We start from the raw sequence: 22,880 nt of genomic DNA on the forward strand, positions 1-22,880 counted from the left end.
TGCTGTATGCACAATTCCTGTATTCGTTAATGTAGGGGAGCATGTGTTCCTGCAGTATTAATGACGGGGGGGGGGACACACACTGAAGATTCAGCTCATAATCCTACTAATCCCACAGGCTAAAGTCTTAAATTGCCCCTTGCTCCTTCTCAATGGACTGAACGTTCCAGTGTGCTCACACACATGGACACACAGCATTCCAGGCATGCAGACGCTTCAATTAGTACTCATCAGGCTTTCTTGCAGCAACGCAGAGCGATTCTGGGCCAGGAGCGGCCCCTCCGAGAGCCACCTAGCCAAGAGAGGAGGAGGAGGAGGAGGAGGAGGAAAAAAGACACATTGGTGTATTTATAGAAAAATGAGGCCTCACAATACCCTTTTTGGAGAGAGAATGATTATGGAACTGAGGTGCGCGGGTGCATGCGTCCCAGTTTTCTGATTAACACTGTGCAAGCAGGCTGGCCCTAGGATGATTCTGGGATGAGACGCAGGACTAACTCCTTGACACACTCACAGAGAGACTGCGCTCGCTTCTCATGCACACTCATCCTTTGCTCATGTGGACACTGCTGTGGTATAAGGGTGGAAGGATGGGACAATGTTTTAAGTTCGTCAACCTTTCTGTTTGACTTTGGGTTGGTTACATATGTTTTTTTTTTTTAAACGTTACATTTGAGAAGGCTGGATTGGATAACAGGCTGCTAGCAGGCCGCCTGCTACTTGACATTCAAGATGAAGAGATTTTTGCAAAACAAAAAAGGCAGATACTCTTTCCGCCGGGGCTCTCGGTGTCCATCTAAAGATTTCTGTAAGTCTTTTTTTTTTTTCAGCTTGGTCCACTGTGTGAATCCTGCTGCGCTGTGGCTTTAAAAGCTGTGGAGCACATCATTAGCTTCCAGAGGGGTTAGCCAGAGAGAGGTTTATAGTTGATTGTATTCTGCAAAACGCCAACATGTCCATTTTTGTAATTCGGTGTTTGTCATATTGGAGATGTTTTTGAGTCTGTCACATGTGGATTAGCTCATTCTCATTTTAATATTTCATTCCAAAGTTTGGCCTAGAAGTTGCCAAAAGGGCCTCTGTATTTGCCAATTCATCTCATATGGTTGTTATTTGATGCCACTTTGTATCTCTTACCTGCCTAGACATGATCAGTGCAGCCAGTGGTGTGCTCTGTTGCATAATTACCATTTAACAGAATAGACTTGCATGTGCACTGAGTAATAATAGCTGCAGGAACTTTAGTCACTCGAGCTAATTAGGGTCACAATCTCTGCAACACTTTAATTTTATTGGCTGCTTTCTGCGTTTGTGAACCAGGTCACGGCCCCCCTGAGTGTGTCATGGTTCAGGGTAGAGGGTTACAGAGCCACACTCGATAGTACAACTTGAGACACGGGAGTTAGCAGGAGGGAGAAGAGACAGGGCAGGAATTCTTAGAATTGGAACTCTTTTAAAACATGCAAAGGATTATTTGATCCAAAGGTGTTTTTGCGATGTCAGTAGACTTGAATATTTTGGCCACAGTGGGTAAGTGCTTCTGTTTAAAATGTCTCTGTGTGTGTTTTTTTACATTTAAAATTTTTTTTTAGCATAATGTCTCCTAACCTCACAGATTTCTGTTTGCAGTGAAGTTCCAAAGTGCAGGACCCCACTCTGTGAAGTCCTTGGATTATGAGTAGTTACTTGTCCCCCATCAAAATCAGATCTTCACCTATTTTATCCCATTCTCTCATCCCTCAAGTCCTCAGCATGCCGTCGTCCAACCAGGGCTGGCCTGAGGAGTTTGGCTTCCAGCTGGGTGGCAATGGACCCAGCTACATCCTGTCTGTGGAGGAGGGCAGCAGCGCCCACCTGGCGGGGTTGCAGGCTGGGGACCAAGTCCTGGAGATCGAGGGCCACAACGTGTCAACGCTGGGTCCCCAAGCTGTCGTCGCCATCGCCCAGACTCAGAAGAACATCCCTCCCAGTATTGGAGTGGTGTCCCGGATACAGCAGGTCTTACAGCTTTTGAATCCATCACAGCAATAATGCATATGTGGGTTAATGCCTGGGGCGTTTCATGTCATATAGTCATATAGCAACATGGAGCATACACTCCCGGATAGGAGAAAATAACGCTCTGGGTTGGTTGCATTTCTTTAAACCAATCACAATTGTCTTGGGCGCCACTAAGCTCCGAACGCAGCGAGCGTGGCTCTGCATTAAGGTCTCGGTAAGGAACTTGTTTAGGTGGAACATTTCCACCCTGCAAAAGAAAACGCCACATACATCACATTAAATTAACTGTTCACACAACGTGGGCTATTTAAATTAGCTGGATACATGGTTAAACGTAATTTGTTCTTACCCGTGTATCGGCATGTGTACTTTGTCCGTAGCAAATCCCCGCCAAATGGGTCCCAAAACGTCCCAGGTTCTTGGAGGTTGCGGTTGCCGGAACTAATCCTTCGTCGATCCAGACGACATGTCATAGCGCTGTAACTTCACATCCAAACCGATGCAGAGCCTTTTGCGAGTATGTTCTTAAAGTAAATAAATTCCCTATTTATTTTTTCCTGCATTACAGATGGACATCATACCAGGTCCAGACGGTCGTTTTGGGTTCACCATCGTGGGAGACTGCCCCCTGCTGGTGGAGGACTGCTCGCCTTGCTCTCCAGCCGGCCGCGCAGGCCTGAGGGCCGGCGATTACGTCATGGAGGTCAACGGCATCCCCGTCAGGCAGCACGAGACGGCCGCGGCGCTGATCAAGGCCTCGCAGGGTAGGACGCTCCGTCTGGGGGTGCTGTGTCTCGGCCCGAGACAGAAACGCAGCATCAGCGTAGAGGACAGTCAGATGGGAGGAGAGGGGGCGAGACTGGACCGGAAACATAAAGCTCTGGAGTTCAACAGGAGGGTATGTTTCAATAATACACAATCACAGCTGAGTCCAGGTTAATTCCTGTACCTGGTCCAGTTGAGTTGGGCAGTTTAAAGGCCCTGAATACACATTTTTCTCAATCACCTTCTGACTGTGAGCAATGGAGTCCTACATAAACACGCTTTCTACCAAAGTTAGAGCAGGTTTGGTTATTTCACAAGGTTTTTGTTATGCTCCTCTTACTGGTTTAAAGTGGGCGGGGCTCAGTTAGAAATGGGGCATTTCTGATCACCAATCAAAATGTAGCTATACTGTATTTGAATCTGCCTATGGTGTGTTTCGTGTGGCGCGATTCCGTACAAAGTCAATGCAAAGATGCGAAAAAAAAAACGAAATTTGCTTATTGGCGCGAGAAATGTGCCGCAAAATCCTATCAGTGATTCTCCTGACGCCCTGAATGTGTTCAATCAAAAATGGAGGAAAAATGGAGCGTAGCCGTCTGTGGGCACCCTGAGCTCTACGCCTCCGGATGATGTTATGAACCCAGACACGACGGCCTTTTTAGGTTTTCTGACGTATCGGGGACTTCCACAACAGGTACAAAGCAGCGATAATGGTTACTTCGGCTATGGCTGATGATGGAAAGAAATGGCATACGTTATTGGTATCTCCATGGAGCCCCTCATCCTCTCTGTCGCTTCTCGTGCGAGTAACACAAATAAACACAAATGATCTTGCGGTCAAAGTGAAAATTCACTTTGTGTTTGGTGTGAACACAGCATGGGTTGGGGGGTTGTGGGGTTGGGGTGGTGGGGCAAATGTTATAGCAATATTTGGAGTTTCCTTAAAATACAGGAGCTCTGCTAAATCTTTCAACATTTAACAAATGCATGTGCAGACATGCATACAATGCACAGGTGTGAGCCTTTAAAAAGTTTATAGTGCAAGAAAAATAAAAAACACAGGCCCACAAAGTTGAAACTTTCTGGATGGATGGGAAATTATACAAATATAAAACCGACTAAGACCACGACAAACTCAAATAATAGAAATCTGAGTAAGGCTATATTCTTTTTTTTTTAACTGCAAATGAAGTGTTATGGTAACAATGTGGCACTGTGTAAAAACTATGAAGTGACAACATCTACCCTGTTTTTCATTTCCCCCCGACTTGCCCTCAAACTCCTCCCATCCTCTAACATCGTTGTCCTCTCTCCATCAGATTGACCAGATTTTAGGCGACGAACCCGAAGTGAAAGAGAAACTCTTCACCGTGCTGAAGCAGTATGCAGCCGAGAAGAGAGTCGAGTGGCTGGCCTCGGTCCTGCCCGACATACTCACCACTGATGAGCATCGGCAGCTCATCTCCAGCATCAGGTAAGAGCCAGGCGTTTCAGATTGCCAAACACAGTATAGATTAAACTGCTGGTACAAAGTAGAGGAAAGACTTGAAAGATAGCTGCATGCTTGTTTCTGGCCCGGCATCTCTAAATCCACCTTTTGAAACCATATGGAAATGTATCAAAGTGGTCAACCATTGTCTATAAAAAATAAACTATTCTGGGCAGTCTGAGACACATATAACGTAGCCAAGACATCCCTTGTCTGAATATTTCTGGAGTTGGAGGACCCTTCTTGCATGTTATCCCCCTCTCTGTCTCTCCCCATGTTTCCTGTTATTCTTAGCTGCCAAACTGTCCATTAAAGCCAAGGACAGCTTGTGCTTCTGCAAAGCTTCCAGTGTTGTTCAATTATAACTCCCACTCTTGGTATTGTATCCAAAACACACACACACACACACACACACACACACACACACACACACACACACACACACACACATCCCCATTTTGTCATTTTCAAGTCCCAGTGAAAAGTAAAATAATCTGCGGGGATTTAATGAGCACGTAAACAGGCTTTTCCTGTTGCTCATTCTGCAGGATGGATTAGAGGGGGTCTCGGCTGCTGCCAGCCATTTCAGAGCTTCGCTTTAGGTTTTAGGTGGGCCCCATCTGCCACCCGGGGTAAATCCACAGTGACCCCTCCAAGTCGCTTAAAGTCTCATCGGTGTTAGTGAAACTGAGAGACTGAACTGACGTGGACGGGCCCGAGCTGAGAGTTTTTAGCGGTGAGTGTGGATTGGCAGCGTGAACCAAATTCCCAGCATGGAGGTGTCTGTGATGATGAGCCATAGACAGATTTAGTTGTGAAAACATAATTTAATAGCGGTAGCCAGGCCACTCTCTATCTCCTTCAAAAAAAAAAAAAAAAAAAAAAAAACCTGGAGCTACACCCAACAGGTTTTAAAAAAAAAAAAAAAAAAATGTTTAAGGTGTGTGTTTCCATGAAGTGGAATAATGCCAGATAACTAAACATGAAGAAACCACTCAGGTAGCCAGTTACTGTAAGTGGTTGTCCATGCGCCAAAATGACCAGCATTCCTGCCTTTTCTCTAAACCCCCAGACAGTTTGTCCACAGATTGCACTTCCTCCACAAGTAGAGCCAATCAAACTTTTTATTCTCTTACTACGCTGGCTCCCCTCCACTACTACACCACTTTGAACCATTTTTAGTGGTATTAATATACTGTAAGAAGACTTTCCAGCAGTGTGCGGTCAGTGTTGAGGTAGTTTTCGTTATCCTGAAATGACGACAGGATTTTTCTGCTTTAAATTGGTTATGAATAATTCAAACACTGAGAACTCCTCATTGGTATTTGTATAATAAAGGACACTCCTATTGTTGCGCGAGCCCCAGTAATAAAATTGATGCTCTCCCGTTGTGTTTTTTCCATCCCCCCCCACCCATCTCACAACTCTCTTACCTCCCTCTCTCTCCCTGTCTCTGAGGGGCTTTTTCTGTTTTTTTTTTCTCTCTCTCTGATGGGATTTCTTCTCATTATTCCGCTCAGAGCTCGGGCTGTTTCCTGCTCACTCTCTGTGGTGACCGTTTTCCCTTGACACTTAGTAAAGACAGCCTCCTGCATGCACCGAGGTCCAACCATATCTGTTATGCCCCTCAGGCATCTGCCATTCTGCTTACTATTCGATGCTGTCAACTTAGTGATTAGTTTATTTCTGAGCTATGGGTTACTGCTAAAACGAACATGAATTGTCTGGGGTGAGTAGACCTTTTCATTCTTTTTTAATTGAATGAATGCTTTTCTGTGGTTCTGTTTAGTTGTTTTTTTTGTTTTTCTTTTAAGAATTTGTGCATATTAACAGCTCCTTTTGGGTCTGCACCTGCACCGCTTTTGCCATAAGTGTAATTATGTATGTGGGGGGGATGAGGGAATATTTAACGCAATCTGAAACAGAACGAGACGATGGCTGCTGTGCATGTTTGATATTTGATGTGTTTAGCTCCGAAATCCTCCATTCCCTACAGCAGTTGTTTTCTAAGATTTCTTCAAGGTAACTTAAGGCTTTATATCTATAATTTATGAATTCAAGCGAACCGTCAACAGTGTTGTTCACAGAGTTTGATGTGATGGGACCCCCACTAGGATGGACAGTGCTCTAGTAGTAACACAGTTAGCACTACAAAGGCATTTCATTGTGCCTGCCTCTCTTAAGTTATTGGAGTCATTAGGTTGAGTGATGCTCTGCTTTTAGGATGTAATCTCTCGCCATGTGTTTGAGTGTGTGTATCGGTGTATGTCTGTGCCTGCTGTGGAGCTGAAATTTCTCTGTTTGACTGTTTAGCAGTGTGTGTTTGTGTCTGGCACGTTTGGCTTTTGTGTCCAACATGATGTCTGCCAGTAACTGGTGCAGGTCCACCTTTTGAGCTATGTAGAAATCAACTAACTATCTTTATTACTACAGTCAGTGATAGTCCTTCCATATAGAAGAAATAAGAGTGATTACAGTATGATCATGGTGGGTCTAAATGCTCCACATATCCGTGTTTATCAGCTCCGCTTGACCCGACTTTCTTTCTTCTTCAATAGTGCTGATAATGATGGTGTTTAATCTTAACTGCAGGAGTCAGTGGAGCTTGTTTGCAACCACTGCTGAGCTGCTACAACTGCACAAGATGAGAAACATTAGTGGCTCACAAACGGCTTGCTTTGAAGTAGGCGATGATGAGCACTTTTATGGTTGTTGGTGACATTCGGCGCTGCTTTTTTTTGTGATCAGCTTGTTCAGACTGAAGGAAGACCAAAAACCACAATGGATCATCCATGACGGTTTGCTTTTTAGCCAGGCTCGTGGCTCTAGGGACGGCAGTGCCGGTCTGTCTGTCGGTCAGTCGGTCCGCCGCTGTGGTCCGGACTACAAATCTACTACAGCTGCACGATATGAGGAAAATATGCGATACGCAATTACATTGTTGAACGTTGCAATAATGATATTACTTGCAATAAATAAACATATTAATATGTACTCAGTTCTGCCTTTCTGCTGCTTTCAGTATTTTGCTAAAATACAGCAAATCGCTCGTTGAATTTAAAAACCGAAGGAAAATAATTTCCAACATAATTTTATTGAATTGGACATAAAATGCACCACTAAAAAAAGAATGAGTTACATTTTTAAAGTGTAGTTTTCTACCGATACTCTCTTTCAACTAACCCTGATTTTAGCCGATTCTGATTTAATTTTTTCTAACCACTTTACAGCACACAAATATTTATTTTCTATCTTTTCTTTAATAGAACATTTTGCACAGAACATAGACATTTTTTAACAGATAATGGATCACTATAAAATAGAACTATATAAATTACTCCTGGTGTGGGAATTTCACACACATCTAAAGTGCAATGTTAGAACCATTTCCTTCTTTTCACATCCAATATCCAACTAAAGAAATGTGATTTCGGTTTTTGGTGTCATCCCTCCACGCCCTACTTTCTCCTTGCAGGTGTTGCATATTGCAAACTTGTTATCTTCTGCCTTGACCAACTGCCACTTTTCTTGTTTGAAAGCCAAATTCTGTGGGTGGGCAAAGCAGAGAAAGGGGAGGTAACCTTTCTCCTTATGACCTCATAAGGAGCAGATTCCAGATCAGCCCATCTGAGCTTTCATTTTCTCAAAGTCAGAGCAGGATACCCAGGGCTCGGTTTACACCTATCACCATTTCTAGCTACTGGGGGACCATAGGCAGGCTTGGGGAACTCATATTAATGTTAAAAAACCTCATAAAGTGAAATTGTCATGCCATGGGACCTTTTAATTTCCAAAAGTTACATCTCTGACGCTTGAAACGTTTGACTTTGCCACAATGTAACATCTCCGCTCTCTCCGGCCTTTCTTTCTTTATCTGTTCTTCAGTGTACTGTAGCGAGTGACTCTTCGTTAATAGGGGTCACTTCTCAATACACAACACAGTGTGTACATATTGCACTACTAAGAAATACCTCTCGTAGATCTAAAGAACCCGCGCTTGACACCGCATCTACTTTGGTCCTCAGCGATACACCCGCCAAGCGTAAAGTCGATCGGATGAACGGTTGTAGAGAAAATCAAAGGACAGACAGACTCAATCCATTTCAGCCAGACATCTTGAAAGCTAATGGACAGATTGCCACGTATACACACATTCATGTTACCCTCAGGATTAATTACTATAACTTTTCATGGTCCTCTGACTTAATGTAGCGCCACCATCAGTCTCAGTTTGTCCAATACTTTGATTTCAGCCTCGGCTTTACGTTACTTTTTGTGCTACATAGCAGTTTTTCCATTTAATTCTTTGTTTTTTTAATTCATACTTTGATCACACATATTGTTAAGCTCATTTATCCAGTGTGGTCATGTTTATTCAGTGGATCAGATATGGCTGACCTTTTTTTACTAGCACAATTTTTAATCATCTACTTTTGATAAGTTCCTGGACACAGGCCAGGCACCCAGCAATGCTCCTAACGGATTTTAAATCATATCATTATCTTTTAATTCCACTGGCTTTATCCTTAAATGGGACCCACCACTGGGCTTTTTTTGGGCAGTGTTCAAGAGAAGCAGAACAAATAGATCATGTTAGACCATATTCCTTCCAACACATTCTTCATTGCTTTTTTTAAGCACACACACACACGCGCGCACACGCACGCACGGTTACATCTCTATGTCTGTTTAGACATGGTCTCAGTCTCACGCTTTAGCATTACACAAGCATTTAAGCCACATCTGGACAGTTGAAATGAAATGAGGTCTCCTCTTTGTGGTTTTCTGCTTGTCATTCTTCCCTTTTGAGAAATCAGTCCCTTCCTCCCTGCTTGCTTCCTCCTCCACAACCCTCCTTCAGATAATTATAGATCTCTATTCTCTATAAATGAGGTCAAATCAGAGCACTCATTTAGTTTCCAAGAGTTGACGCGGAAAAACTTTTTGCGATGAGGTGGCTGTTTCAACTGACGGTTGTGCATTTTGAGGTGGATGAATATCTGCATTTATAAAAGCATAATGCTGATAGAAGCACACACACACACACACACACACACACACACACACACACACACACACACACACACACACACACACACACACACACACACACACACACAGACAGGTTCTGTATCAGTTTGAGAGATAGAGACATAACAGTGCTGTGATATGAATAAATGACAAATAGCAGAGAAGGGAAGATAGAAAACAGAGAGGAGCCATGTGGGTTGCTACACCTACATCACGACAGAACATTTATTTATATCTCAGGAGTCTGCTGATTGTGGCCAGTAGTCTGTGCTCAGGCAACACTGTCTCAGGCTGCAGTCAAGAATCAGAATCTGCAGAGACAGTGACAGCAGGCTAAGAATATGTGGCCTATATCTTCAACTGAACAGATTTGTTCCAAAAACATAATGCCCACCATTTCTAAAAAAAAAAAAGTGGCAGCTATTCTAAAACGAGTGTTAGCATTAAATTTAAATTTATGTTTTAAAGGGATAGCTAAAAACCAAGCTTTTTTCAACATTGCAATAGAAACATATAGAAAAATGGATACGATAGACATTTTAATATCTTTTGGGCGATTAGCCACTTGTGCAGATTCTGTAATTTTAGCATCTTTCAGAATAGTCGTAGTAGTTGCCAAAAATATGTTGCACCTTTGCAAAGGTAGATCTCAAGCCCTGGGTGGAGATACTCCGATGGAGGGCGGTATATATTCTAATGAGCCTGCATGTGACAGTGGAAGGGAAGCCAAATCTGAATGGCTTTTGAATCCCATGTTTTCTGAACTAGTTAGTCCACCAAAAACTGACCGGGGTTGTCTTAATTTACAGTTTGTGGGTTGGTAGGCACTCCAGATACCCAAATATATGTGCACAAGCACTGAAAAAGTGAGTTCATGTTATGTCCCCTTTAAACTTTAAACCAGAGTGGGCAGAGAAACACTGTCTTTTAGCCTGGTGTTAAGTTACTCTTCAAAGGGGCATTCCAGTGATGTAAAACTGCATTTCCATACACTTATGGGGCTTATGAGAGGCATATTACATAAAGATTTCACTTGAAGAGTAGCGCTCCCCATGACAATTAAACAGATCTTAATGTGTACAATTGTTAAAGTGCCCCTTTCATAATTATTTAATTGGCTCCTTTAATCTTATCTCACTACACTGGGCCTGCTGTGAGTCATGTAAAGTAAGAAAAAATACATAATTCAAGCAGCGAGGGGAAAAGTGTCAGAAATAATAGGCTGCTGCATTGCTGATCTTTTGTCTTGTGTTGTTGTGGTGCTGAATGGAAAGCTCCTGCAAAGAGGGGAGCAGCACATTGTTGTCTACCGCAGTGTATTTAGTAATGCAACCACTGGGGGGCCCACAGGCAGAAATATCTTAATTCTGTCTACAGTCTCTATGCTTTTGAGGTATGGAATGTTGCACTTTTTTACTCAACAGATCTGTAATGTAGCATTTTGCAAGGTACAGTGTCTCCTCTGTCTGATTACCTTCAGCATCTAATAAAAGTGAACTTGCCTGAGCTCAGCTGCAGTGACAAGCAGCAGGAGTTGTCTTCAGTTTGCATAGTCCATCATCTATGGGATCTATGAATATATCAGACCTTTTGGCAGCATCTACGTACATCTCATAAAGAGATCAGTTAGTTGGTAGATAAAAAAAGGAAACTATCATTCAAAGTCAAAACATATTGATGTCAATATCAGTATCGGCTTCACAAGGACACAATTGTTCAGGCTCTAAGTGCATCCTTTCTATCTCTATAGGCCTACAGAGCTATAAAAGAGTGAAAATCTGGTGTACAGCTTCTTTTTAATAAAACATAAAAAAAGCTCTTCATACAGGCGACCAGTGTTGTTAACAGAAGCTGTGACATTTAGGTTCCATGTCGGATTGAGACTTCATTATACGCCACACAGCAGGAACAGCACAGGGCTGTAGGTGCTTTATACAGTATTACCTGAATACCTTTTGATACATTTCTGGCTAATGAAATGCTGTGAAGTTTTTCTCTCCCCCTTTCTCTCCTTTCTCTCTGTACTTTACACGTGTCCTAATTGCTTTATTTAGCTGTCAAAGTTGTTTCTATGCGGCTTAATTAGCTTCTCCGAGACATGTACAGTGGTAGTGGTTGTCTCTCTATTGTCTCTATCAGCGTGTTTGTTGCTAATTACTCCACTGGTCCTGTTTCTTTTCACAGACCGGGCTACAATCCTGTCTGTTCATGGCTGATTCATCTATTCAACAGCAAATGAACTTAGTCAGAACACAGCAGACTAGTGTAGGTGGGAATCCAAACAGTTTGTGCAAATTGGTTTGGGGCTCCGATCTCAGCTGGAACGTAACCCAGCTGTGATCCAACAAACACGGAATCAAATGATTAACTTCTGACTCGCTTGATGTATCAGCTGGGATTTTGGGTTCTCTTTAATCCACCTTACCAGTGAAAAGAATGATTACATTTGAGTAATTTAATAATTTGTAAACATATATTTACTGCTTTCAATGTTGTTTTTTTCTTCACATTTTATTTAGGTCTTGGTTAGAAAAATACATGGTGTTGATGCATTGCACATGCTGTGTGTTTATTTTAGGCGTGTTTATATGTAGGCTACTGTACATGTTCTTGTTATTTTTCCTTTTTAGGAGAACACGTCGTCGTCCTACAAAATTATTGATTGATGATTTTAGCCAGTTTTCACTTCCTTAAGGGGCTAGTTGAGTGGGCTGAAAGCAGTAGACATTTTGGGAAATGCACTTATTTCATTTCTTGCCAAGAGTTAGATGAAAGAGATTAATACCACCCTCATACAGTTATCTTAGCTTAGCTTATCTTAATTCAGAATATAAACACCCAGGAACAACTCTGTCCGATAAGCTAGGTGTTTCTTCCCATTTCCAGTCTTTATGCTAAGCTAACCGGCTGGTGGTGGTAGCTGCATAAGTATTCACAGTACAGACTCTCATCTAACTGGGCAAATAAGCAAATGTCTCAAAATGTCTTTTTATTTTTTTTTTACATTAAAATGAATGATAAAGAAGGTCAGGTTAAAGAAGAAGAGCAGCTTGTCCTCTCACACACCGTCTATCATCAGTCTGTGATAGTGAATGAATCACAGATGTTGTGATTTACTCACTGTTGGTTTTCAGCTCAGGATTTATTTTCCCAGAATGACTGTAACCTTTTATTCAAGAATCATATCTTTGTCTACATTGCAATATATTAATTAACCCAGAAATGCAGTTACAATCACTATTTGTGACCACCACAAAACAGTGAATTTATTGTTTTAAGTTGCACATGCCTTAGAAGAAATTAAGATAACTGTTAGAGTGGTAGAGTGTGAATGTCCTCACAGGTATAGTTATAAATATTGTGTGTGCATGCATGTGTGGGTGGTTGCCTTGTCTCTTCGCAGCAGTTGTGATCACATGAATGAACTGTTTTCTGTTGTCAGCTGAGTCCTTGTGTGCGGGGGCCGACTCATTTTGTTTTGTTCTCATAGTCTGCACTGTTGTTTGGTAAACAGCAAGCCCTCAGTATGAAACGGCATGTACAGTCCACATTCATCCACCCTCTTCGACATTTTGCTAGTTTATGGTGCCACAAAAATGCATGTTTCAGTCGGTTTACTGGGCTTGGTATCGAACATCAATACTTTTTGAGCAGAATGTATCTGTAACAGTGTGTAATAGTGTCTTAACACTTGTGTTGTCTTCCATTGGACCGTGAACTTGTCGTCCTCTCGGGCCAAATCACAAAAATCCACACTTTTTCTGACGTTTTTGGCCCTTTATTCAACACTTTGGTGCTTTTTTCAATGTTTTTGGCGCTTTTTTTTTGTTGCCGTTTTACACTTCTTTTCACTGCCATGTATGGACACCACGAACACCAACTTCTTACTAGTTTTACACTTATTTTTGGAATTCATGGTCAATAAACCTAAATTAATGAGAATTATACCTAATCCTTGAGTTAAAAAAGCAGAAATTATGAATTATTCAGACTAATAATAAAGGAAGGATAATCACAGACTTGTATATGTCAACGTTCAGTCAGGACACTGTTTCGAAACGTTTCAATTTCTTTTTCAAATGCAAAAGAATTTTACAAAACACCCCAAATTCAATGAAATTAGAGATCTGATCTTTTGTTGTACTTGTGAAGCGCTTTGTATGGAATCATCCGTCCATGTTATTTTTAGTTAATTAAAATTAGGAAGTTAAAAAGAACCATATTTGTTATAGAGACATTTAGAAAATGGGTCAAATTTGACCCGAAGACAACACAAGGGTTAAAGAACTTCAAGTCAGATTTGTTGTTTTGTTTACATAGTCTTTAATCAGATAGTTTGTAATTGAAATCTTAATTTTTCAGATTTTCGACAGTTTTCACATTGGCTGCTTGTGTATAGACAGAATTTAATAATTTTGGGTTCTATAGTTAAATAAAAAAAGTGCCAACTTTTGAGAAGTTTGGCTTTCTGCAAAGTAAGGTATTGGAAAAACATACAAATTGCAATATCACAACTTGTCCTGCAACATATTCAAACTCTTTGTCCAATTGTTGGCTAAACTGTCAGTAGTCATGTTTCCATCCAAATGTTTTTTGCAACTTTTAAAATGTCGCAAAAAAGAAAATGCGAATTAGAAACGTTTCAACTGGTTTAAAGCTAATAACTAGACTACGCATAGCGTAGTTTCACCACAAGTTGACGTTACGCGTGGTTGTAGATTACAAACCGGCTTGCTAAATCAAAGAGTTTAGAAGTTAAGTTATTTGGCTTAACGGAGAGAGGTAGCATTGTACAAGTTGGCCACCTGTGCAGAATACAGGGTTGAGGCAGAGACATATGGGGGCAGCGAGACAACCGTTCACCGCTGTGTATATGCGGTGTGCAGGGCCATACGATCCAAGCTGTTGAACCAATTTGTCAATTTACCCGACGTGGCGGAGGCACAGGCTACAGCGCACCGCAACTCCACCACGCACCTTGTGCCACATGTGTACGGCACACTGGATGGGACCCGCTTACCGATCCTTTCCTCATCCGATGGATACTGGGACTATAGTCATGTGAGTTACATGTTCGCTACGTCACAACTTAATCGGCAAAAACCACCTCAAGCGAGCATAATGTTTTCTTTGCGAATATGAGGATTTTTCTCAAATTTTGCCGTTTCCATCAACATTTTCTAATGCAATACTTAAAAATGTGCATAAAAATACGTTGATGGAAACATGACTACGGACAGATACAGTAGTTTGACATTTTGGGAAATACTCTTATCTGCTTTCTTGCCGAGAGTTAGATAAGAAGATTGGGTAACACTTTACTTGAAGGTATCTACATAAGAGTGACATGACACCCTAACCCTAACTCTTACCCTAACCCTAACTTGTCATGACAAAAAGCAAATGACACTTAATGACAGAAGTGTTATGTCATAAACGTTTATGACTTGTTTATAATGTTTATGATACATCCATGTTAGTGTCATGTCACTCTTACGTAGATACCTTCAAGTAAAGTGTAACGATTGATACATCTTCTTGTCTAACTCACGGCAAGGAAAGATTGATACCACAGGTTTTACTCTTCTTATCTAACTCTCGGCACAAAAAGCAGGAGCAGAAGATATGAAGTTGCATTATGGGAACTGTAGGTTCCAGCATTTTTGCAGCTTGACCCCCATACTATGGACTAAAAGTCAGCATGTCTCGGGCTCTGCTGTACCAATTTTGACCATTTGTTTTTAAATGCGTTTCTTGCGAGTCCCTCATTGTTATGAACGTGCAATACAAAATCTCTGGACTACCTCTTTAAGAAAATATGAGACACTGAATGTTGAGGTGTTTGAGACGTGTGTTCCCCTTGTTGTTGTTAGTATGTAATGGAAATTTCATCGGCTTAGCTTTTTTATTAAGAGATGAAGCTGCTGGAAAAATAGTGGACTCTTAAATTTAAATGAGAATGATCAATTTAATTAAATTCTATCCACCTACTGAGTGCCGCTTTGATTAGGTCTTTTACCTCCATACAGCCAAAAAACAAACAAAAAAGTGCGTTGAGTGTCTTTTTTTTTTCAAAATGGTAAGGTCTGAGATCGATAAGATGATGAAAGCTTCCTGCTCTGCGCTCGCACTGACAGAGTGACACAGAGGTGAATCGTGGACGGAAGTGTAGGAGAGCGAGCGAGAGAGAGAGAGAGAGTGTGACATACTGTAGATGGAGAGAGGGAGAGAGAGATAGCGGAGGAGGAATCCCATGCTCGCTCACTCACTCCCACACCTTTTCCTCTTGCTGTATTCTGGCTCTGGTACCTCACGCCGCTGCAGTGAGACACCAGCGAGCAGAGAGGGACGCCAAGATTTCCTCACGCTCTCTCTCCTCCGAGAAAGAATCTTTTCTCTCTGACTTCCCTTTCAACTTCTCTTCTTTCTTTTTTTCTTTTCGTCTCTGGGGATAGCAGTCACGTCCAGAGGGAAAGACCCCTCACCTGTCCATCAAAAGCCTTTTTCTTTGAGTCTTGAAAGACGGAGCCTGTTGATTTAAATTAGTGTGGACTGCGATTGTGAAGATTATTTCAGCAACGTCACTTTGTAATCTCTGCTCATGCTGGAGGTCTGACTTACTGTTGTTATTCCACTGGAATCCAACGTTTTTGGTTCTGGACTCAAAATGGATCGAGGTGGATCTGTGATGTAGATCCATCCTCTTTCCTACCCCCTTTTTTCTGTTTTTGGACTCTTGTGGACAAAAACTAACATCACACAACCTTTTATTTCCCTCACATGCCACCATGTTCGCCAGAATCTTCATTCCCAAGAAGCACCGGCAGCGCTTCGACGAGGCCGTGTCCCAGAACGTGATCAACCGGCTGTGTCGCAGCAAGAGCATCAGCGAGCCGCATGGCCGAATCCGGCGCAGTCGGAGTGAGGATCACTCCGAGCGCCACCACGGGTCCAAACGGGCCAGCTCAGTGCCCAGAGATGGAGAACCCGGGGGGGGAGGGGAGAGAGACAGGGGCGTAAGGAAGTCCGTCTCTGGGATACCCGCACATCCCCCCATCGGACCCAATCAGAGGTGAGCACACAATGTATGAGATACTGTATGATGTTAAAGGAGTCCCTTTGGCTCTGTATTAAGTGTTGTTTACTGTTGGAAACAAGATACCACACATAATGCAGCAGCTAAAGATTGACTTTTAGATTTATTATTCAGACGTTTACAGGCAGGATGTTTTGAAAGTGTGTATAAGACAGTATCTCTTTTTCCGTCCTTGCTGTTTTCCTGTCATCTCCAGATTCTTCCATCCTAAAGCTCATGATTTCCTCTGAGTCTCATCACGAAGCTGATCTTAGAAAACCCTAAATTTGTGTATCTTAAAATGTTTTTACACCCTAAAATATAAGTCAGAAAGTGCCCAGTCGCAGTTTTTATTCAGCCAAATAACCACGTCTCCTTTAAACTGGAACTGCCATCTTTCTTGTCTGAATCTCCTCATCTATTGAACATGTCAATCATGAGCTGTTTTCAAGCCCCTGGCCGCTGACCCTCCACCCGCTAACATGCTGATTACACAACTCTCCAGTTAATAACACCACAGTGGACTTAGTGCAGGATTACAGAGGTGGCGGTACACTCCCATGATCCCACACAGACTAACTAACTAAATCCCAAGATCTTCCTGCATCCACATGGGTGTGAAAATGTACGCCAGAATCTGCACGCCTTCCCTGGGCTAAACAATATCCCTCAAGAGTGTTGTGTTACACTGTTGTCTCTTCACAGTAACAAACTAGATAGATAGATAGATAGTCAGATAGATAGATAGATAGATAGATAGATAGATAGATAGATAGATAGATAGATAGATCGATCCTAACATTTACTAATTTTTACAAAATGACCCATCGATATCCCATTGATACTCAAAATCAATCACTATAGATTGCCAATTGTCTATTTAAGCCAATATTGGCCTACATAGACAATTGGCATCTGGTTCATTGTGCCGCAGCACAGTAGTTGCATAGTTCACGTGAAATCACGTCGAAGTGTTAAGTGCAGCTGGTGTCGACTTTTGGGAATCAGTTTGTCAAGTGTGCTCAAGGCGGATGCTGCCTCTTCTTGTGGCTGCACAGCTCACACACACACACACACACACACACACACACACACACACACACACCCACCCACCCAACACGGCAATCTGCATTTAGCTCTACTTACATAACACACCAGTAATCGCGGCTATCAAAGAACAGATCTGTCTGTTTTCTCTCCCCCCCACTTTTGTCTTTTTTTGTCTTCCCCCTGTTTACATATCGAGGCAGTGTTGCCTTGAGTCGTTTCCATGGCAACACACTGGTGGATAGACACCATAAGTGTCTCATCATTGATGTTACGGGAGGCTCCACCGTGTACTCCTCCACTGGGAGGAATTAAAGCGGAGCACCAGCATCAGCAAAATGTCAAAGCTTTTTTTTTTAAATGTTGAGTATGTCCTAAATCATTTTTGTTTAGGCCGGAAGCAGGAGAATAAAACCCACAGAAAGATGTGTGGAGGGATCTGGAGTCGAGGTGGCACTAGTTGGGATTGTTGTGTACAAAAAAAAAAAAAAAAAAAAAAAAAGCCAAGTTGTGAGCTTAAATCACAAAGTTGGGTTGCAGTAAAGACAGACGTCATGCTGGTTGTTCAGACTCCCACCTACAGGAAGTGACGCATCTAAACAAAAGTGAAGAACAAACAGCTTTGTGAGCAACAGTGAGTGAGTCTTCCATCATCCAGACACAGCTGGGCTTCCCGTCCATTCACAGAACGGTTGTGAAGCATCAGCGTAGTTAAATGATATCTCAGTTTATGCTGAAACGATTAATGACAACAATTGTCATATTGTTGTTATAACTTATTATTGGTTAAATCAGTCAAATGCCAGGCAGTCCCTGGCTCCAGTGTGTCAAATGTGAGACATTGTTTTCTATAATTGTAAACCAAATGTCTTTGGGTTTTGGACCGTTGGTTGGACAAATCAAGCTATTTGGAGACCTTTTGATTGGTATTTTTCACTCTTTTCTGACATTTTATGGACCAAATATGACACAAAATAACAAACGCTAACACTTTACTTGAAAGTATCTACATAAGAGTGACATGACACTGTCATAAACACATGACACTGTCATTTTAACTCTAACTCTCTCACTTAATGACAGAAGCGTTATGTCATAAACGTTTATGACTTGTTTATAATGTTTATGACACGTTCATGACAGTGTCATGTCACTCTTATGTAGATACCTTCAAGTAAAGTGTTACTGAACAAACTTTATGATATTGTCTGCGGCTAAAGTTGGGGAAAAAATGTTTTTGTAATGAACTCTTGCGCTCAAATGTATTATTTCATTGGTATAAAAAGTCACGAATTACACTTAAGATGCTGTCTGTAAATCTGTGTTTAATTGTTCATCTCACTTCCGGTCTTTTTTCAGGATAATTCGTGTCTACCGAGGGAAGAAGAACTTTGGCTTCACTCTTCGAGGTCACGCCCCCGTCTGCATCGACTCGGTTATCCCAGGTACTGCTTCTATCTTAAAACCCGTACAGTACATTCCTAGTAGATGCCTCCTCTCTGTGTGTGGTGGTTTGACCCAAACATTGTTCTGCGTTGGCTGGCGAAGGCAGATGTATTTTATGCGGGGGAACCCGTTGTGGTGCCAGCCGCTGGGGGTTAAAGGTAATCAGGAGGTGTTTGTGTGTGTGTGACTATGAGTGTACCAGGAAGTGGATTAGTCTGACTCACCAATGAATTGTTAAGAGGAACACACTTAGAACAGGCTGTTTTGTGCTGGAACAGGCACTTAAAGCAGTCAGTGCTACGCAGTTACATTCACGTTTGTTTTTATGTTCAGTACGATGATCACATTCACATGATGCCATTGACGTTATTGTTTTGTAGAAATTGATCATTTAGGAAAGCAAATATACATTCAAAACTGTTACATATGACGTATACAATAAATTAGATGTTATGTAAACATCACACACATAACTTGTGATTTTTCTTCAGATGCTTTTTAGTTTTCAGCTTGATTACCTTTTTATTTCTTTTGAGTTTATCTAATGGACACTCATGGACATGCTTTGTAATCCTTCTACAACCTTAAATTCACAGACAACCAAGATATAATAGAAGATGCCATTATGTAGAGATATCAAAATAATTTCTTTAAAGGTCCCATATTACCGTATTGCAAAGAGTGAGTCTTTTTGGATTATAAAGCAGGTCGAGGTGCTATACAAATACTGTGAAAGTATCAAAACGCTCAATTTAACAGAAAATTGCACACATCTCAGAACCGTTGCCTTTTAACGAGCCATCAAGACTTTCGTACGGTTGTGATGTCACAACAAAACTATAAAAAAAAGGCAGGCGCTAAAACTGAGCATTTCAGACAGAGGGTGAATACAGGTATATTCAGACAGACTATGAGAAAAATAATGTGTTTTATGAATATTAAAGCATGTATTAAAGCACATACAAGTGTGAACCTGAAAATGTGCATGATATCGGACCTTTTAAGCAATAGAGATTTTGGGATATACGCTTATTTTCTTTGGTGCAGAGAGTTAGACTAGAATATTGATACCACTTTTGTATCTGTCTGGTACATATGAAGCTACAACCAGCAGCTGGTTAGCATAGCTTAGCATCAAGACTGGAAAAAAGGGCATGCAGCTATCCGGGGTGTGTTTGAGAGTAACAAAAACGTTGTATTGTTTCTTTTGTAATCAGTAGGGGAGCTGTAGCCAAATATTTGCACTGCTAAATGAGTGTTTGGATAAATAGCTGTTTTTTTTTTACCACAGAGATTATTGGCACAAAAATGAAATTCACTGTTAAATATCTGTCGGGGTAACTGCTACTAAGAGCTTTTGGTGAAAATGTTAATTACTTCCATTTTGTGATTTTCCTGCAGTAAAATGTTATTTAATTAACTGTTATTGCTTTTCCAAATAAAAGTAGCAGACAAGAGAGGCGGTGAAGCTACTGTTGAGGGAATTTGCCAGGTTCCTCCAGTGATAAGGGGTGTGTGTGTGTGTGTGTGTGTGTGTGTGTGTGTGTGTGTGTGTGTGTGTGTGTGTGTGTGTGTGTGTGTGTGTGTGTGTGTGTGTGTGTGTGTGTGTGTGTGTGTGTGTGTGATGACAGCACAGTTCCCGCCCACCATCATCTCCCACCATCATGTGCTGAAGCAGCCCGAGCCTTACTGACTCAGTGGGCCTTATGGAAGTTGATATGGAGATAGTGGGGGCGGATAGCATGTCTCTCATCGTGATCTGAACACAGATCCTTCACTGACAAACTGCCGTGATTCAAAGTCTGTGTTGTGGCCCGTGAATGTGCAAGACTTTGTTACATCCAAACTTTGTGTTTTAAAAAAAAAAAAGGAATATGAGGGATATGTAGCAGTGAGTTGACAGATGAGGAGGCGATGGTCGATGGGTACAGTGTAGTCAGAACAGATTCCACTGGGGATTTGTTTTGACAGTTTCCTTACTTAATAAGAATTTAGCATGGAGATCATCTCGTCTGTTGATGGGCTTTGTTGGATGTCAGATTGACAGAATCACATTAGTCACCATCTATTCCGTCTGTTCAGTGGACCTTGTTAGCTGGTGAGGTTGTGACAGGATCACTTTGTCAAGCCTGGATTCATTAAGAGTTGTTGCATTCTTTTTTTCCCCTTATCAGATAGCCCTGCTGAGGAATGTGGACTGAAAACAGGCGACCGTATCCTCTTTCTCAATGGACTGGACATGAGGTTTGTCTTTAATGGATAATATTATTATTATTATTATTATTATTATTATTATTATTATTATTATTATTATTATTATTATTAGCAGCAGCAGTTGTAGTAGTATTTTGTCTTTGCCTTCTGTCCAAGTTCTTGAACTGAGGCAGTATATTTAGAGATAGCTTGTTTTTCTCCAGGAGAATCCATCTGCTGCTACCATGAAAAACATATTTCACGGTGCCAAATAATCCATCAAAGAACACATGACGCTTTTATTTTGGTTGTAGTTTTCCCTTTAATGATAATTTTACTGTTTCTGAGCTGAGCTGCTTGCAGGTCAGTCATCGTCAGGAGAAATGAAAGTCTCAGCTATGAAATGTACTGGTAATAATTCTTCTTGAACCTTGGCGTGTGTCAGTGCAGGTACAGTATGTATGTATGGGCCGATGCACGTGCCTTTTATGTAATCTTCTCTTGTGGGAGTTGTCCTTGTCTTGTGTGGACTTTACAACTTCTTGACCTTTTGCCTCTTGATTTTCCGAGAGTGAGTGTAGGAGTGCAGATAAGAAATCCAGCGTGGATGAAGTTGAATTGTACCTATACGCACTGAGCAAATAATGGGTACCAAGTGAAATATAAGCCAAGCTATTACCCAGAGCTGTGTGAAGGAAACAGTTTCACTCATTCTGCCCCCCCCCCCGATAGCCATTTGAGAGAAGAACGGCTGTTCCCATGGCTGCCTGATGTACTGATTTGATTGGCACCGTATAATTTCGCTGTTCTCCCTGATAACACGGCGCTGCAGCAGTAGGAGGTAACCAGCAAAAGCAGTGGGAGTATTTCACCAAAGAGAGAAAGAAAACAAAGCACAAGATATTTTGAAGATTTCAGCTTTGTGTTTACAAAGGGAACATATGTATGGGATCTACGTATAACAATGGAAAAAAGGGTTAGTTAGTTGGTTTACAACAGGTAGACCTTTTGTAACTAGAGACATATCCTTGTTTTAAAGGGTGACCGGTAAAAAGAACAACCACTGGCTTATATTAATTACATTATTTCCTCAGTTTGTTAGAAGTCATGCAATAGATTTAATTACTCCACTTCATCTGCTTTAGCTAAAAGTCCATCAACCCTCCAATATTTACATCTGTCCCTCCCTTTCTTCATCTCTCTCTCTCTCTCTCTCTCTCTCTCTCTCTCTCTCTCTCTCTCTCTCTCTCTCTCTCTCTCTCTCTCTCTCTCACCCTCTCTCTCCCTCTCTCTGTCTGTCTCTTTGTAGGAACTGTTCCCATGAGAAGGTGGTGTCCATGCTGCAGGGCAGCGGGGCAATGCCCACTCTGGTGGTGGAGGAGGGTCCGTCTGAGTACTCCTCAGACCAAACCGACCCGGAGGAGTCTCCGAGCCTGGCCCCCACCACGTTACCGCGCTCCAGGTTAATACACACCGCACCGACAAACCTGACATTTCCAGCAGCTCGTGGTCTGTATAGCTACAAGCAAACTAACATCAGACCCCTCTGTCTAGTGACGCTGCATTTTTCGATAAAGATGTCAAAGGAGAAACAATACTTTAGTAAGTATACATGTATGAATGGACAGAATAATGGTAATCTCCCACTCTGCCCGCGGTGCAGGTCCCCAGCTCTTAGTTCTCTGCAGTGGGTGGCAGAGATTCTTCCGCCGAGCATCAAAGTCCACGGGCGGACCTTCAGCCAGCAGCTGGAGCACCTGCTGACCATCCAGGAGAGGTACACAGTCTGCAAGTCCCTGGAGACCTTCTTCCAGCACAGGTCAGTGGGACAGA

The 22,880-nt window shown here is 41.9% G+C and overlaps 1 protein-coding gene across 7 annotated transcripts in view; it reads left to right on the forward strand.

Moving 5' to 3' along the window:
- The window catches only part of grid2ipb (glutamate receptor, ionotropic, delta 2 (Grid2) interacting protein, b), a 44,366-nt gene that overhangs the window by 3,054 nt on the left and 18,432 nt on the right, over positions 1-22,880 (forward strand). For 5 of the 7 annotated variants that reach the window (XM_028567089.1, XM_028567088.1, XM_028567090.1 and 2 more), the window contains exons 1-9: positions 370-808; positions 1,745-1,998; positions 2,570-2,899; positions 4,086-4,240; positions 16,086-16,358; positions 18,768-18,853; positions 21,029-21,098; positions 22,357-22,509; positions 22,711-22,866. In XM_028567089.1, coding sequence (XP_028422890.1) covers positions 733-808; positions 1,745-1,998; positions 2,570-2,899; positions 4,086-4,240; positions 16,086-16,358; positions 18,768-18,853; positions 21,029-21,098; positions 22,357-22,509; positions 22,711-22,866 — 1,553 coding nt within the window. In that variant the 5' untranslated portion in view covers positions 370-732. Of the gene's footprint in view, positions 1-369; positions 809-1,744; positions 1,999-2,569; positions 2,900-4,085; positions 4,241-5,786; positions 5,985-16,085; positions 16,359-18,767; positions 18,854-21,028; positions 21,099-22,356; positions 22,510-22,710; positions 22,867-22,880 lie in introns of those variants that run through there. The other 2 variants (XM_028567093.1, XM_028567094.1) reach the window with 2 other exon arrangements.

This window comes from Perca flavescens, chromosome 21, assembly GCF_004354835.1.
Source record: "Perca flavescens isolate YP-PL-M2 chromosome 21, PFLA_1.0, whole genome shotgun sequence".
Taxonomy (NCBI): domain Eukaryota; kingdom Metazoa; phylum Chordata; class Actinopteri; order Perciformes; family Percidae; genus Perca; species Perca flavescens.